The sequence below is a fragment of the Anabas testudineus genome, chromosome 1 (assembly GCF_900324465.2).
Source record: "Anabas testudineus chromosome 1, fAnaTes1.2, whole genome shotgun sequence".
Lineage (NCBI taxonomy): Eukaryota > Metazoa > Chordata > Actinopteri > Anabantiformes > Anabantidae > Anabas > Anabas testudineus.
This window is the reverse complement of record NC_046610.1, coordinates 3,137,708-3,156,676: the sequence shown is the minus strand read 5'-3', so window position 1 is coordinate 3,156,676 and position 18,969 is coordinate 3,137,708. Positions and strand designations below refer to the sequence as shown.

The following is an 18,969-nucleotide window of genomic DNA, read 5'->3' as shown; positions in this document are numbered from 1 at the left end:
TGGTTGGAGATCGAGGTCCGATCGAGCCGGAGCCGAAACTCCGTCAGCTGGGTGGTTCGGGGCGTCAGAGGTGGAAAGGTTTAACCGGAGACGTGAAGGCTCCTGGTCCTGGCTCCTCTTCTTCACAAGCGTCACAACTTCGGCCCAGGACGTCTGATGGTTTGGAGCTGGAGGGATCCACGGAGCCGAGTCCTGGAGGGCTGTGGTGGGTGAGGTAATCCGCTTGGACTGCTCCGAGGACCGAGGAGGGAACAGCCAGAGTAATGAAGACTGAATGTGTAACATTGAGCATTTTCCACTAGAGGACAGTGAAACAGAGAAACTGAATCAGAACCAGGAAACAACATTTTGCTGTTCATCACTTAAAGCCACACGATGGACTGGAGAACAACGTGAGGATTGAAGAAACTATCCACAACCATAGAGTTCAAATCAAACAGATTTAATCCTAAATGAGCTGAGTATTCAATTTTATTTCATCCCAAACATCTGACTCATCCCAAATGAGGTCACAAGACCACAGTTTTACAACATCTATATGTTAAAGTCACAATAAAATGACAAAGAAAAGTTCAAACTAATGAATGAATGTAATTAAAATGAACAGATACAATGAATGAAGCACAAATGAGATGAATTCAAGAACAATTTTAATAACATGTAATGAGATGAGGCTATGGAGGGTAGAGATGTCTCAGACATCCTACACAGACATGCTGGTGTTTTCTGAATCTGTCCTACAAATGGAGATGTTCCCCCCAGTAGTTAGGGAGCGACTGGGTAGTTAGGGTTAGGCTCAGGTATAGAGGATGTGCAGATATCCTGATGTGGTTTCACACATTGTTAGAACAGTTCCACTCCTATCTTCCTCTTCATGTAGCTGCAGACCTCTTAAACCCAGTACGCTGCTAGTCTCTTTGAAACTGATGATAAACTGTAGAAATGATCTGATCATGAAGTCAAACTAAACCTAAACTAGTTTAAACAACAACTGACAGAATAAAAGCAAATTAAAACATGTAATATAATAATTAAAACACTCCACACACTGCTCAGTTTAAGATCAACTGATATAATAATCTAAACACAAGTTAATTTAAAATACATGCAGAAAGACTTTACTTCTACATTTTCCATCTAGCTAACTGTGATGCTACTGTCCTGGTTTTGATGTGTTACAGAAAATCTTCCACTGTACATGTGATTTAAACTGATGCTTCCATACATCTCTATTGTAACTGTCTCTACAGATAAATACAAGTTAGTATTAGTTCAGGATAAAGAATATTTCCATGTTGTACTTTCTCCAATAAATTATTCCTGCCTCTGGTTTAACAGCAACTGAAGAGAATCACAACTCATTTAAATGAAACTTTCTGACCTGAGATTTACAACAAATTGATTTGTAATTTCACTCTGTAATAATCATATTGCAGGGTTCATGTTCTCAATAGTCTCTCTCATCTCCATCATCTCTACAGGTTCATTCAATTCAGTTTTTAAGCTCCTAGTTTTCTTCATCCTGGATTAAATAAAACAACAACAACAACAAAAATACATAAAGTGAATAAATGTAACAAATCAATAATGTAAGAAAATAAAAGATCAGAGATGGAACTGATGGATTTTTATTGTTTTACCTCAAACACAGACTGATGACAAACAGAGGAATCAGCATCAGGACCACAAGAGTCAACCTGATGATGTTCATTATAAGAAGTGATTTACCTGAAAATTGAAATAGAAACATTTAGGACATGTGACTTTACATAATTAGATATTAGACATTGTTTGTTTTTAGACATAGATTTGACATAAACAACCACAGGAAGTTTTATTGTAACACTTAAATTTTGGTCTTTTTAATATTTTGATGAGCTGTAAAAGAAGCCAACATGTGTGTCTGTGAAGAGCAAAGTGAAAAACTTACCTCCCACAACAATCAAATGTAAGGTGCTGTTATAATGACTCGTAGTGTCCTGAACCACACAGTAATAATTCCCACTGTGTTCAGCTCTGATGTCAGTGATGGTGAAGATCTGTCCTGAAGCTTTTGGTGACTCTTCATTCTCCTTGTACCAGGTATAATTAGCTGCTGGGTTAGCATCACTGCTACAGGTCAGAGTCACTGAACTACCCTCCACTATCTCACCAAAGGGACGCACTGAGATGTTGGAGTTTTTTGGACCATCTAGAAAAGATGCAGATCACGACCTGATGATTAATATTCAGGATTAAAACAGCATAGTTAAAATAAACGTCAGTAGTAAACTGTTTCCTCGACATCTACTGAAAACGTGAACCATGAAAAAAGAATAATCTGCTAAACTTTTTCTTTGTTCAGATTCAACAAATCCGTCAGATTTAAGTCGTTTTCCTTCAACCTTCACATTAGTTAAAGAACAATCAGATAACAGTTATTTCATTTGATTCAATACAATGGAAGTCACCAACATTTCACATTTATGGAGATATATTCAGATGTGCTTGTCCCCAGATCATTCTCAGCTACACAGTAATACTCTCCGGAGTCAGAGGACTGGATGGAGCTGAAGACGAGCTGTGGTTCCTTATTGATCAGTATTTCGTTCTTGTACCAGCTGTATTCACTGGCTGGGTTTGCATCACTGCTACAAGTCAGAGACACTGGGCTGTCCTTCATAATGTCACCTTGGTAATTCTTCAACACAAAGGGAACCTTCGGAGCATCTGCAGGATATAAACAGACATTAACTTTTCAATGTGTCACTAAAGGACAGACTTGACAGAATGTTTGCTGAGTCGATCAAAGTCCAAAAAGATTCAAACCAAATGACATTTTGTTTGTGACACACTTGACAAGTAAACTCACTCACACACTGGAGGAGAGCGGGAGGCCTTGTGTCCTTCGACAGCACAGGAATAACTGTGTGAAGTGTCAACGTATCCACTGTATGAAGGTGAAGTTTCTCCATGGATTTTATTTTCATTCCTGAACCAGACAAAAGAACGACCAGGAGGACGACAGCTGCTGTGACAAACCAGCTTTGGACCAACAGAAGTCCAGATCACCTGGACCTGGAAATCTGGATCTGTCAACAAGGAACAGGAACGTCTCATAAAATGAACCTTCCAGTTCAACTCCTCCCTCTGCTGGCCAGAGGACATGAATGAAACTTGGACCATTCCAGACTATGTGCAGGTTGTGTTTATCCTTTTGTGAGTCTGTTTCAATTTTGTTTTTACAAATATCAAAATGTAAATTCCAAGAATTAACCTAATCTCACAATAAACACATAATTTCTACAGTATTCAACATTATATTATATTATGTGACATTAATACATTTACATTTAGTCATTCTGCTTTTGTCCAAAGTTACTTACAAGTCAGGTACAAGGCAAGATATCTAAGTCAAGGAGAAAAACATTAAAGCAAAGTGTTATAGGAAGAACAGTTTGTCAACTGCATGATGAGTTTCATGTTCATGCATACCTGTGACAGTCAGAGTTGTTCCAGGTAAACTACTGCCCCATTCAAACGACCATGTTGTGAATGTGAACTGATACTGGGCTGAATCAGTCTCTCTCAGGTCAGTGATTCTCAGAGTGGAGCGTCCTCTCTCTGTTTCAAGGACCTGAACACGACCTGTATACTGGGAGTCTGTAAGAAGGTCCTCAGACTGTGAAGGATTCTTCCACTGAGGACCACGTTCAGGACGGAACCAGAATTTAGATGTAACCTCATAATAACTGTTGTAAGTACAGGAAATGTCCACTGAGGATCCTTTGAAGGCACAGATGCTTCTCTCAGTATAAATCACTCTGTTGCAGTTTTCACCACGAACACCTGAGAATGAAATATTTTCAATGATCAATGTCAACATAATACTGCATTAATTTAGTTTATTGTATTTCCTGTGATGAGGCTGCTACTGTAAAAGATACGTGAGGTCAGTATCTAGAACAGTGCAGTGGAAAACTGTAGAGTAAACTCACACACTGGAGGAGAAGGGAAATCCTCGAGTCCTTTTATAGCACAGGAAAAACTGTCTTGGGGATAAATGTAGTCTGAATAATGTAATTCTGTATTTTCCTGAATTTTCTTATTGTTTTTGTACCAGATGAAGGAGGTTTGACCAGGTAAATGGCAGCTGCTGCTACAGCTTAGTTTTGTCCAGTAAGAAGAGTAAGATGTTTGGATCACTTTCACTTTAAGATCTAGAAAAAACAGGAATTACATTATAAACAAAATATCAACATTCACACAGTTAAAGATACATCATTACTTTCTCGCTGGTCAATATATGGAAATACTGAAAGGATTTTACCTGTAACAGTCAAAGTGACTCCAGGTGAACCAGTAAATCTTCCTCCTGGATGGTTTATTATGAACCTGAACCTGTACACAGCTGAGTCTCTCTGTCTGAGGTCTGTGATTCTCAGAAAGCAGCTGTTCTTATCACAAAGATGCTTCACACGACCCGAGTACTTTGAGTCTGTTCTCAGATCCACAGGTTCATTATCCAGCATATTAATAAACCAGAATGTTTTCTCAACTTTAATGTCAAGGTCATCTTGTCTGGATGGATATGTGTAGGAGCAGTGTATGTTCACTGTTGATCCTTCTACAGCACAGATCTGAGTAGAAGTGTAAGTTACTCCCCAGTCATTCTGACCCTGCACCACTGGAACACAGAGCACAGCGGAAACCACAGATTTAATTTAGTGCTGAGATACAGATGTTTGGAAAGAAAATAAAATGAATTCCAATTTGTATAAACTTGGGAAAAATTATTATTTATATTAGTTTATTTGTAATTCTTACATCACCTCACTGTGAGACACAAAATCACAGTACTGATAAATGCAAATACCAAATGCATGTGATGTGCTTTAAATGTAAATCAACTAGAAAGAGAAACTGAGAATAAACTAGCAAAACTCATCTTCACTTTAAAGGCAGTGGTAGGTAAGAGGCCGACAGGTGATCCACACAAACACATGGAAAAGGAGGCAAAGGCAGAGTCCAACAGAACAAGAAGAAGACCCAGAACAGACAGACTCAAACATCACACAGGTGGTTTGTTGCTAAGATCCAGGTTCACAGAGAACATGAGGGACTGATGACAACACTGGGAACAGGTGAGTGAGGAGGTGAGCAGGAAGTAGAAAGAAAGTCTGGAGACATCTGGTGGATGAAATGTGAAATGTCACTTCATCAACATTGAACAGCAGACTGAGGAAGTGAGTTACTTTTCTTTAATCTGGTTTCTTAGTGTAGTACTTGTGCTTTTGTTCAACATTTCAGAGCATGTACTTCTGTACTGTAGTACTTCAACCAAGGTGATCAGGTCAGTTAGAAGTGGTACTTGTACTCAGATCTGACTCAGGTTAGTTAATTAACTTCTACTTCAGTACTGAGTTCGTAGCTCCAGTAGGAGAGCACTCAGCTACGATTAGTATCAGTGGTTCAGTTCCCCGTTTCTCTTACCTACTTGTTTAGATGTCCTCGGACAAGACACCAGGATCCCTTAGTAATGGCGTCTAAACATCTATAAAAAGTTTTAGTGTTGGATATTTGTACGACAATATAAAATTGTCGCCTGAACAGAATAAAGGAAAGCTTCATGTTTATTCTGAACATTTCAATATTTCACCACAGCCTTGTCTCTGGACGTCAGGGTCCTCATCTCACCACACTTCACCAAAAATCAATAAATACATACAGATGTGACCACAACTAAAGTAGTTCTACTATAAGTGAGCAGCACATCCTACAGTGGAAATAAGAAAACACTTTACCTGGTGTAGAGAGAAGGAAAACAATAACTCCAATTACTGATGTTGTTAAACTCATATCTGCTGCTCTCAGCTCTTGTCTTGAACTGTCCTCTGTGGCCGGGGGTGAAGGCAGTAGACAAAAACACACCTAAATTTCTTCACACTTCCTTCCTCTTTATTAATAGGAAACATGAACCAGAGGCTAATAAAACCTCAAGAAAATAACATTATGTGATGTTGAACATGTTATATATAGAGAGAACTGCACTTTATCAGTTCACTAACTGATTCCTGAGGATTGTTTTTTTTTTAACCTGTCCTCTTTTTAAATTCAGGAAGAATTGAATCCTCTCAGCCATGCACCACATAGCAGACGACAGGAAGTTGGGTTCTCTTGGGTCTGTATATAATCATACTGAAACTACCACATGACGACTTTAGATATGTTGCATTGATAGTGACCACAAAAGAAGCAATATTTAGCCACAGTTGGAGCATATCATCACAAGTTTTGTCTTTAAATATTTTAGGCTGTTTTTAAAACTCACGTCTAACTCGGAGTCACAGTTTGCAGCACAAACACAGCTTCACTGTTAAGTTTCTTCTCACACATCTGTTTGCCGACTGTCTTACGACCGTGTCATATTTTAAATGCAACATCTTTATCACTGCAGCTTCTTTACTTTGTTTCCACTGTTAGTTTGTGTTGATCTCAGTTTAACTCATGGGGTTTTCTTACATTGATGTTATTTGTGCAGTGGAGTAATTCTCCACACACATTTTAGATTATACAGTACTACTCTTTAAACTTTGCTGAAATCCAGTCGATTATTTATTTCATCTCATTCTAACCTGTTTCACTAATCACACATTTAAATGACCTTTATGAGAGTGGTGAGCATTTTATTCAAAGAGGAATATTTCCCATCTCACACTTAGATTAGTTTTGAATTGTGTCTAAAACAAAGAGACACTAGGAAATAAAGATTATATTTATTTCTTCTTCGCTGATATAAATAGGCCCAGAGAACTGAACATAATGATGTGAAAAATAAAGAACAGATACAGAACAAAATAAAGATATCAGCTAAATATGTAGTATTAACAAGATGTGTTGGTGATGTAGAAGAATTATCTGACAGGATCTTGGAAATAGTTTCCTTCAGTAAAACCTGAATCTTTACTGACATTTAGTGGCAGCAGCATGAAACTACAAATACATTACATTAAGCACATTCTTCTCCATTATTGCTGTTGTACACACTATGTTATAATTATAGGAAATGTATTATATAGTACCAATTTCAAGCTGTTTGGACCTCCTTAGTGACACTTTAACATATTTCTGGTGGCTGAAATGTGAAATGTCACTTCATCAACATTGAACAGCAGACTGAGGAAGTGAGCAGAGCTGATAAATAACTAAGTACATTTACTTTTTCTTACTTTGTTTAGTGGAGTACTTGTATCTTTGCACCTAAGTGATTTTTAAGCATTTATATACTTTAAACTTCAAATTGAGTTAAGAACTTAGTGGAGGTCAGTGAATAGTAAATGATCCTTCTTGCAAGAAGTTTGAATTTTCAAGTTGACTTGAATTTCATACTTTTAGTGTTCTCAGGTGGAGCTTGTTGCACATAAAAGTCGATGTTATTCAATTTAATCTCAAAGCACCTTTTTTATACCAACAAAACATTTGACATATTTTAAATTAAAGGATACAGAGGAGTTTCTCAGATGTGAGGACTTCAGTTGAAGCTACTTCCTCTAAATATGATACAGAAAACAGACACAGATACAGATCTGGTCTTTTTTATTTACTCCACTTTTCTCATCCAAATTACTTCATGCTGCTCTGAATAAGTGTTCAACATGTCCTACAGAGGAAATGTGAATATATTTACCTGGTGTAGAGAGAAGGAAAACAATAAATCCAAACGCTGATGTTGTTAAACTCATGTCTGCTGCTCTCAAGTCTTCTGTAGAATGAAAGAGTGTGAGCATTAGATAAAATCATACTACATGTGTTATAAATTTCCTTCCTCTTTTTTTTAATGCATCATGAACCAGATGCAACAAAAATAACTTGTATAGTGTTTTGAAATCTATATATAAGATATAACATGTTATATATGAAAAGTAGAATTGGAGACTGGATTTGTGGATCAACCACATCATACCTCACCAACACTGTTTAAAGCATCTTTTCTTTTGTACCTTCTTTTTTAGATTCAGGAACAACTCTCTCAGTCCTCTCAGTGGAATACAACAAGATCCAGGGCAGATACCAACTTTGATCTGTTGTAGTACACGTGATCGTACTGAAACCACTGTGAAACCATGATGTTAGAGATGTGCTGAGATGTGCTCCACACATTTCATACACCCAAAACCTACAGCTTTACACTGGGCGTATTTAAGAGTCTGAATTTATTTCTACTACTGACCACATGAGATGAGCTGTTTTCTATGAACTGAGGAACCACATGTGAGGAAGAGGACAGTGAAGTGAGAGAACAGGTTTTAATGAGGACAGACAGAATCAGCAACAAAACTAATCTAAAAAGGACAAAACTAAAGATCAGAATATCACCCAATGACAGTGGAGGATAAAAACAATAAATATAAATAGAAGAAAACAGGGAGGATTGGGGGGTGAGTGGCAGAGCAGGTCTCCATTAACCCCAGGGTCAAAGTGTCACTGGACAAGAAACTAATGAGACAGAAGCAGGGACAGAGACAGGTGAACAGACTGTCGCAAAAGTCAAGGCATGAGGAAATAAATGCATGTAAGATCACATCTGTATCATAAGATGATAGAGTTGAACGTATTTTGGAGATATTTCTGAGGTGATGAAAGTTTAGTTTAGTATCAAACCAAACACCAACACTTCTAGCAGCAGGCAAAGTTATCTTAAAGAGAATCTGTGCAGGGCAAAATGTGTTTGGCTTTATGTTGTGGACTGATTACAACTATTTTACGTTTTGTTAGAATTCAGCAGTAAGAAATTTTGAGCCATCCAATTTTTTATCCCATACTCATGTAAGGAACTCAGTCCTCTGTGGTCAGAGATCTTAAAGGGACAATACAGCTGAGCGTCATCAGCATAGCAATGGAAAGAAACACTGTGTTTACGAATAATATGTCCCAAAGGGAGGGGCAGCTTGGAGTTTGGTCTGTAGTTTTCAGGGAAAGAGGGATCTAGTCTAGGTTTTTCAAAAGAGGTTGAACACATGCAATTTTAACATAATCTGGCACATTTCCAGTGGACAGAGAAGGATTGAAAATATTCTGAAGAGAGGGAGCAAGCTGTTAAATAGACGGCGATTAACTGTGAATTTTCAAGATAGAGTGGTTGAATGTAGACAAATATTAAATAAAACACATTTATGATCAGAGATGGAATCCTTTAACTGAATGGAGTTTAGACTCAATCCTAAAGTGAATATCAAATCAAGGGTGGTTATGAGTGGGACCTTTGATGTGTTGAACCAGGTTGAAAGATTCAGTTAGACTGATAAAATCATTGGTATTATTATCCCCAAGGGGATCAATAAAGGATGTATTATTTTTTTTTTTTTTTATTATTATTACTATTGCCTAACAACACTGTCAGCAACATACTCTGAGAATTCAGATAAAAAGTTACTGTTTGTTTTTAGGGGACGGTAGATGACAGTGGATAAGAAATGACAGAGCTTCAGAGCTGTGAACCTGTTTAAGTAAAAGCAGTGAGCATTTGAATCGATTATTAAAGACAACAGCAACACCACCACCCCGACCACTTAATCTAGGGTAGTTAAAATAAATAAAATTAGGGGGGGCAGAGCTCATGCAACTGGATATATTCATCTATGCTCAGCCAGGTTTCATTTAAGAAAAAGAAATCTGAATTCTGAGAGAGGATAAAGTCATTTAAGAGAGAAGCTTTGATAGAGAGGGATCTGACATTTAGAAGTCTTGTAGTAGGGGAACTAATATTAGTACTGGGGTTGGTCAGAGGTTTAACAAGTTAGAATAGTTTCTTTTACTGCTCTGTGGCCTGTTTGCTTGAATTTAGGTTAGTGGGGGTCACAGAACAGAGAGGGGAGCAGATCCCTGAGATGAAGGTAGGAGGGAAGGATCTCTAGGTGTTAAGAGGAGGGACCGTCAGTCATGAGGAGTACACTGAATGACTTTCTGCATATCAGCAGCAAGCATGTGGCTGCCATGACGGTTGGGGTGCAAACCCTCATTCCTGAAGAGTGAGGGTGGATCCCAGAAGAGATTAAAGTTGTCAATAAATCCTAAATGCTGAGACCTGCATGAAGACTGGGGACTCTGCTGAAACGTCCTATTCCTCTGCCCAAGATGGGAATAGGGCCAGAGATAAAGACAGACTTAACACAGGACTGTAGGAAGCTAAAAAGTCCTTCTTAGTCAGTTCACAGTGCTGGTGAGTGGTGTCACAGGATCCAACGTCAACAATCACCTGGACAATGAAGAAGGAAGTGAGTCTAAGAGACTGGGGAGTTTATCCAGAATGACCGGGACTGTAGCTCCAGTTGAAGCAGTGAGGAGCTGCTTTGAGGAACCGGATGTGTCTGGTTATGGAGTCTCCAACAATCAAAGTGGTCGGAGAGAAGAGGGGTGAGGAGAGGGTTCCGAGCTGAGACCACTGAAGTCTTGTTCATGTTCACCTGAGATGAGCGCCGAGCTGGAGCCGCACCTACAGACACAGGAGAGGGGGGGTGATGAGGAGCAGCCGGCTCCACCTCTCAGAGCTCCGGAGTCCTGCAGGGCGTCTGAACACGGCCTCCTTCAGGATCCTCCGGCGTCTAGAACTAGAAGTCCGGGAGCTTTGCACCAGCCGAGCGCTGGTGGTGTCCGGGGGCGGACAGTCGTCACAGTCGGCGGGAGTCGATGCTGGTTGGAGATCGAGGTCCGATCGAGCCGGAGCCGAAACTCCGTCAGCTGGGTGGTTCGGGGCGTCAGAGGTGGAAAGGTTTAACCGGAGACGTGAAGGCTCCTGGTCCTGGCTCCTCTTCTTCACAAGCGTCACAACTTCGGCCCAGGACGTCTGATGGTTTGGAGCTGGAGGGATCCACGGAGCCGAGTCCTGGAGGGCTGTGGTGGGTGAGGTAATCCGCTTGGACTGCTCCGAGGACCGAGGAGGGAACAACCAGAGTAATGAAGACTGAATGTGTAACACTGAGCATTTTCCACTAGAGGACAGTGAAACTTCAGAGAAACTGAATCAGAACCAGGAAACAACATTTTGCTGTTCATCACTTAAAGCCACACGATGGACTGGAGAACAACGTGAGGATTGAAGAAACTATCCACAACCATAGAGTTCAAATCAAACAGATTGAATCCTAAATGAGCTGAGTATTCAATTTTATTTCATCCCAAACATCTGACTCATCCCACATGAGGTCACAAGACCACAGTTTTACAACATGTATATGTTAAAGTCACAATAAAATGACAAAGAAAAGTTCAAACTAATGAATGAAGGTAATTAAAATGAATAGATACAATGAATGAAGCACAAATGAGATGAATTCAAGCACAATTTTAATAACATGTAATGAGATGAGGCTATGGAGGGTAGAGATGTCTCAGACATCCTACACAGACATGCTGGTGTTTTCTGAATCTGTCCTACAAATGGAGATGTTCCCCCCCAGTAGTTAGGGAGCGACTGGGTAGTTAGGGTTAGGCTCAGGTATAGGGGATGTTCAGATATCCTGATGTGGTTTCACACATTGTTAGAACAGCTCCACTCCTATGTTCCTCTTCATGTAGCTGCAGACGTCTTAAACCCAGTACGCTGCTAGTCTCTTTGAAACTGATGATAAACTGTAGAAATGATCTGATCATGAAGTCAAACTAAACCTAAACTAGTTCAAACAGCAACTGACAGAATAAAAGCAAATTAAAACATGTAATATAATGATTAAAACACTCCACACACTGCTCAGTTTAAGATCAACTGATATAATAATCTAAACACAAGTTAATTTAAAATACATGCAGAAAGACTTTACTTCTACATTTTCCATCTAGCTAACTGTGATGCTACTGTCCTGGTTTTGATGTGTTACAGAAAATCTTCCACTGTACATGTGATTAAAACTGATGTTTCCATACATCTGTATTTTAACTGTCTCTACAGATAAATACAAGTTAGTATTAGTTCAGGATAAAGAATATTTCCATGTTGTACTTTCTCCAATAAATCATTCCTGCCTCTGGTTTAACAGCAACTGAAGAGAATCACAACTCATTTAAATGAAACTTAATGACCTGAGATTTACAACAAATTGATTTGTAATTTCACTCTGTAATAATCATATTACAGGGTTCATGTTCTCAATAGTCTCTCTCATCTCCATCATCTCTACAGGTTGATTCAATTCAGTTTTTAAGCTCCTAGTTTTCTTCATCCTGGATTAAATAAAACAACAACAACAAAAATACATAAAGTGAATTAATGTAACAAATCAATAATGTAAGAAAATAAAAGAACAGAGATGGAACTGATGGATTTTTATTGTTTCACCTCAAACACAGACCAACGACAAACAAAGGAATCAGCATCAGGACCACAAGAGTCAACCTGATGACGTTCATTATAAGAACTGATTTGCCTGAAAATTGAAATAGAAACATTTAGGACATGTGACTTTACATAATTAGATATTAGACATTGTTTGTTTTTAGACATAGATTTGACATAAACAACCACAGGAAGTTTTATTGTAACACTTAAATTTTGGTCTTTTTAATATTTTGATGAGCTGTAAAAGAAGCCAACATGTGTGTCTGTGAAGAGCAAAGTGAAAAACTTACCTCCCACAACAATCAAATGTAAGGTGCTGTTATAATGTCCCATGGTGTCTTGAACTTCACAGTAATAATTCCCACTGTGTTCAGCTCTGATGTCAGTGATGGTGAAGATCTGTCCTGAAGCTTTTGGTGACTCTTCATTCTCCTTGTACCAGGTATAATTAGCTGCTGGGTTAGAATCACTGCTACAGGTCAGAGTCACTGAACTACCCTCCACTATCTCAGAGGGACTCACAGACACAGAGGGAAGATTTGGACAATCTAGAGGAAATTATAAAAATGTATTTGAAATATAAAATCAGGCGCACAAAACAGCGAAAGTCCACTTTCAACTACGTAACATTTGTTTTCAGTGTCGTACATTTCACTCACGTTTCACATTAATATTAATATACGGAGATGTTTTCTTCCCCAGCTCATTCTCAGCTGAACAGTAAAACTCTCCAGAGTCAGAGGACTGGATGGAGCTGAAGACAAGCTGTGGTTCTTTGTTCAGCAGTGTTTGGTTCTTCTTGTACCAGGTATAATTTACTGCTGACTGAGCTTCACTGTTACAGGTCAGAGTCACTGAACTTCCCTCCATGATTTCACTTTGTGGACTCACTGACACAGACGGCACCTTCAGAGCATCTGGAGGAGAAAACAAGGTTTAGAAAGTGAAATGAGAAACATGAGTAGTGGAAGTTGAGTCCTTCACACAATAATATGAAGATGGATAGACATTTGATTAGTTCCAAAGTGGAACAGACTCACACACTGAGGGAGAGCAGTGATTCCTTTTAAAGCACAACAGATGACGTCTCCAGGATAAAAGTTGTCTTTGTACAAAGCGTCCTCCTTCATGACTTTCTGTCCATTCTTGAACCAGACGTAGGAAAGACGAGTGACTGAACTGCAGCTGCTGTGACACTGGAGCTCTGCCTCAGTATAAGACTGGTGGACTGTTAGTGTGATCACATGGACCTGGAGAGCTGGATATGAGAGAACGAAGCCACAGTGTCATCAGATAACAAGGGAATAAAACATATACTGATGTTAGTGAAATACTTTAAACTCACATCATCCATTCTGAAAATCTATGAGAATTATAAAACATGTTTTACATGTTACAAGTCATTCATAAGAAAATATGAGCTGCAAAAATGCTGGTTGAACAATAAATGGAAGTGAAAGACGCAAAAGGCAAAAGCATCTCTATTGAACCCTCATAACCATAAATGTTATTAGTAGATGTTGTTTATCTCTACAAAATATTCATAAATTATATTTTAAATAATTAATATAGACTTTCGTCACATCACACCACTATAAGACTTCCTTATTAGAAAGTGGAGAAACAAAGGTTTTAAAATGTGAAGCTGTGTTTGTCACTTTGTGTTGATCAGTACCTGTGACAGTCAGAGTTGTTCCAGGTAAACTACTGCCCCATTCAAAGTCTGATGTTGTGAATGTGAACTGATACTGGGCTGAATCAGTCTCTCTCAGGTCAGTGATTCTCAGAGTGGAGCGTCCTCTCTCTGTTTCAAGGACCTGAACACGACCTGAATACTGGGAGTCTGTAAGAAGGTCCTCAGACTGTGAAGGATTCTTCCACTGAGGACCACGTTCAGGACGGAACCAGAATTTAGATGTAACCTCATAATAACTGTTGTAAATACAGGAAATATTCACTGATGATCCTTTAGAGACACAGATGCTTCTGTCAGTATAAATCACTCTGTTGCAGTTTTCACCATCAACACCTGAAAGATAAAACATATTTAAAACAGCCCTGTTTGAAAACTCATTAAATATTTGAGTGTCTACGTCGACAAGATAACAGATGAGAAAATTGAATTATACCAGATTAACTGGTTCTTCTTTGGGAATTTCCAAAAGGTAGGTTGATGTTCAGACTGTGTGACTTTGTCATTTTCATTCAGTTTTCTAACGTCACACATCTAACACAGTTTTTTTGCTTTTGTTTATCATTGTAAAAATAATTTTTAAGTAAAATACAATGTCATTGTTAATGTTAATATACTTTTTAGAGTCATGTTTACACCTGAAATAGAGATTAGAAAGGGCAGATTGAAAGACCACAGAGTGTCTGCAATGATTATTGTCGGTTTTAAAAAGTTAAATAATTTAAATAAGACTGATGTGATTATAAAGAGACTAAATAAACAAGTGGAAGACTGTGGAGGAAACTCACACACTGAAGAAGAAGGGAAATCCTCATGTCCTCTAAGAGCACAGGAATAACTGTCTGTGTCATAATAAGGTGAATAAAATGATATTTCTTGTTGATTTTCATTTATTTTTTCTCCATTCTTGTACCAGATGTAAGAAGAATGATCTGGTAGACGACAGCTGCTGTAACACTTCAGCCGTGCATTAGTAGAATATGATCTCAACACCTGCAGATCTGGATCTTTAAAGAAAGAACAAACATGTTTGTTCCATATGAAATTCTCAGATCACAGGTACACAAAGAAAAAATAACAGATAAAGTTCATACAGTGTTTTCAAGTTCATACAATTCACTAAGTTTTTAGAAGCATCACTAAACTACTGTGAATCTAATTAATTTGTTTTAACAGTTTGTGTTGATCAGTACCTGTGACAGTCAGAGTTGTTCCAGGTAAACTACTGCCCCATTCAAATGCATATGTTGTGAATGTGAACTGATACTGGGCTGAATCAGTCTCTCTCAGGTCAGTGATTCTCAGAGTGGAGCGTCCTCTCTCTGTTTCAAGGACCTGAACACGACCTGTATACTGGGAGTCTGTAAGAAGGTCCTCAGACTGTGAAGGATTCTTCCACTGAGGACCACGTTCAGGACGGAACCAGAATTTAGATGTGATAAATCTGTAATTATTGTAGGTGCAGGAAATGTCCACTGATGAACCTTTGAAGGCACAGATGCTTCTGTCAGAGTAAATCACTCTGTTGCAGTTTTGATCATTGACACCTGAAACATAAAATTACTGAGTTACTGACTGTAGTGTTAGTACTGAAGAGATCAGTGTAAAAAGATGGTGTTAATATAGAAAGTGGTAAAGGGGTGATTTGTACTGTAAATAACTGCACTGATGGGACAGTTCAATAAGTTGAACTGTCAAAAGATGGTTTAATGTTAGAAGACTGTGGAGGAAACTCACACACTGAAGGAGAAGGGAAATCCTCATGTCCTCTAAGAGCACAGGAATAACTGTCTGTGTCATAATGACGTGAGTGATATGATATTTCTTCCTGACTGTCACTAATTTTCTCTCCATTCTTGTACCAGATGTAAGAAGGATGATCAGGTAGACGACAACTGCTGTAACACTGAAGCTCTGACCTGGATCGATAGTCGTAAACCTGTAGAACTGAATTTATAAAGACGAAAAAGAAAAACCTTCACAGTATATTTAAACCCACGTATCCTAAATGTTTAGTTTGTAGAAATGTTCATTAGATTGACTGAATCATTTAGAACTATAACAGAAGTTATCATATTTTATCATGTGAGTTAAAGCTCACACCTTACAGGACATTTTCATCCTCATACTTTCACTGTAGCATTTTCTCAATCTTAAAAATATTCAACAAAACAAATATTATAATGAACATGTTACCTGTGACAGTTAAAGTGACTCCAGGTTCACCTGTATATCTTCCTCCTGGTTGGTTTGTTATGAACCTGAAGTAGTACACACCTGAGTCGCTCTGTCTCAGGTCTGTGATTCTCAGAGTGCAGCTGTTCTTATTATAGAAATACTGCAGACGACCTGCGAACACTGAGGCTGTTCTCAGATCCACATCTTCATAGTAACTGACTCTAGTGAACCAGAGTGTTTCTATAACTGTAGTAATAGTTCCTGATATTCTGGATGGGTATGTGTAGGAGCAGTGTATGTCCACTGTTGATCCTTCTACAGCACAGATCTGAGTAGAAGTGTAAGTTACTCCCCAGTCATTCTGACCCTGCACCACTGTAACACAGAGCACAGCAGAAACCACAGTTAAAGTTAAAGTCAGATTTTACATTGTGTCGGTTCAATCATTTGAAAACCAGCAATAGAACTGAATTCATTTCAAATTGTTTTTAAACTACTTTCAATCTTACATCATCTCACTGTGTGAGTCAACAAGACTCAGTACTCTGTCTGACTTGTACTGAAGCTGATGACAGAAAGGTTCTTTTTCTGTAACTTGAAATGACAGAAACAACTTACTGCTTGTACTGTGTCATTTACTAATTCACTCCAGACGTTTCTACTGCTGCGTTCATGAGCTCCTGTTTCTGTTAAGTATCAGCCAAATGTCTGATATGTACTTTAAATGCAAATTAACTAGAAAAAGAGACTGAGAAAATCTATTAAAACATAACAGATTACATCCCCATTGTATCTATTTAATCATATTTTCTTAGATCATATCTTTACTTTGACTCCTTGTAGAAAACTAGATATTTGATAAATGACTATGAAATATTTTACAGCTACAGTATAATGATGAAAGATATAAACAATAATGTGGCCATGTGATACTTCAACTTTTCGTGAGATCTCTTTTGAGTTTAGGTAGACAGTGTGTATTCTAGTACTGCAGTTAAGTTAGATTTAAAGGTACAAGTAACTCACAAGGAGAAACAGCATTAAAAACAAACATAACATTTTACAATAATTAATATCGGCTAACACACAAAATACACCTATGAATATTTACTCAACTCTATCTCTGTGTAACCTGAGGTCTTAAGTCATGTAGGAAGATGTTTTCACCTACATTTATAAAACTGATAAATTTACATTGATAAAAATAAAAAACAACCATATGTTGAGTTAAAAGAATGAACGTTCTTACTGACAGACCAGAGAAACAAATTCCACAACTCCAGACAGACAATAGAGGACAAAGTGTTTGCTGAGACAAACAGGTGAGGAGCAGGCAGTGGTAGGTAAGAGGCCGACAGGTGATCCACACAAACACATGGAAAAGGAGGCAAAGGCAGAGTCCAACAGAACAAGAAGAAGACGCAGAACAGACAGACTCAAACATCACACAGGTGGTTTGTAGGTAAGATCCAGGTTCACAGAGAACATGAGGGACTGATGACAACACTGGGAACAGGTGAGTGAGGAGGTGAGCAGGAAGTAGAAAGAAAGTCTGGAGACATCTGGTGGATGAAATGTGAAATGTCACTTCATCAACATTGAACAGCAGACTGAGGAAGTGAGCAGAGCTGATAAATAACTAAGTACATTTACTTTGTTTAGTGGAGTACTTGTATCTTTGTACCTTTAAGTACATTTTAAAGGATCTATATACTACTTCAAATTGAGTTAAGAATTCAGTGGAGGTCAGTGAATAGTAAATGATCCTTCTTGTAAGAAGTTTGAATTCTCAAGTTGACTTTGAATTTCAAACTTTTAGTGTTCTCAGGTGGAGCTTGTTGCACATAAAAGTTGATGTTATTCAATTTAATCTCAGAGCACCTTTTTTATACCAACAAAACATTTGACAGATTTTAAGTTAAAGGATACAGAGGAGTTTCTCAGATGTGAGGACTTCAGTTGAAGCTACTTCCTCTAAATATGATACAGAAAACAGACACAGATACGGACCTGGTCTTATTTATTTACTCCACTTTTCTCATCCTAATTACTTCATGCTCCTCTGAACAAGTGTTCAACATGTCCTACAGAGGAAATGTGAATATATTTACCTGGTGTAGAGAGAAGGAAAACAATAAATCCAAACGCTGATGTTGTTAAACTCATGTCTGCTGCTCTCAAGTCTTCTGTAGAATGAAAGAGTGTGAGCATTAGACAAAGTCACACTACATGTGTTATAAACTTACTTCCTCTTTATATAAATGCATCATGAACCAGGTGCAACAAAAAATATTTTGTATAGTGTTTTGAAATTTATTCATAAGATATAACATGTTATATATGAAAAGTAGAATTGGAGACTGGATTTGTGGATCAACCACATCATACCTCACCAACACTGTTTAAAGCATCTTTTGTTTTGTACCTTCTTTTTTTAGATTCAGGAACAACTCTCTCAGTCCTCTCAGTGGAGCACAACAAGATTCAGGGCAGATAAGAAGTTTGATCTGTTGTAGAACACGTGATCGTACTGAAACCACTGTGACACAATGACGTTAGAGATGTGCTGCCTCAATAATCGCCACAAAAGGAGCAATAAGTTACTATTGTTAGTGTATTATTGTAGGTTTTAGTGACGTTCTAAAAATAATCTGTTTAAACTGTGACTGAACAAAAGGTTTCACTGCGACACCACAACAAAGCTGGGAACTCAAAGAATAGTTAATTATTCAGCCACAGGCAACAGTCCCACCAGTGAACAATATGTTGGTTCAACTACATGATCATT

General features: G+C 38.2%; 1 protein-coding gene across 1 annotated transcript in view; it reads right to left on the bottom strand.

The window, feature by feature from the left end:
* Window positions 1-18,969, bottom strand: part of LOC113161780 — a 100,722-nt gene that overhangs the window by 50,938 nt on the left and 30,815 nt on the right. Inside the window, exons 2-4 of the mRNA XM_033326569.1 lie at window positions 16,200-16,556; window positions 15,741-15,950; window positions 3,688-3,828 (exon numbers count right to left, since the gene is read on the bottom strand). Coding sequence (XP_033182460.1) covers window positions 3,688-3,828; window positions 15,741-15,950; window positions 16,200-16,556 — 708 coding nt within the window. The remainder of the gene's footprint in view (window positions 1-3,687; window positions 3,829-15,740; window positions 15,951-16,199; window positions 16,557-18,969) is intronic.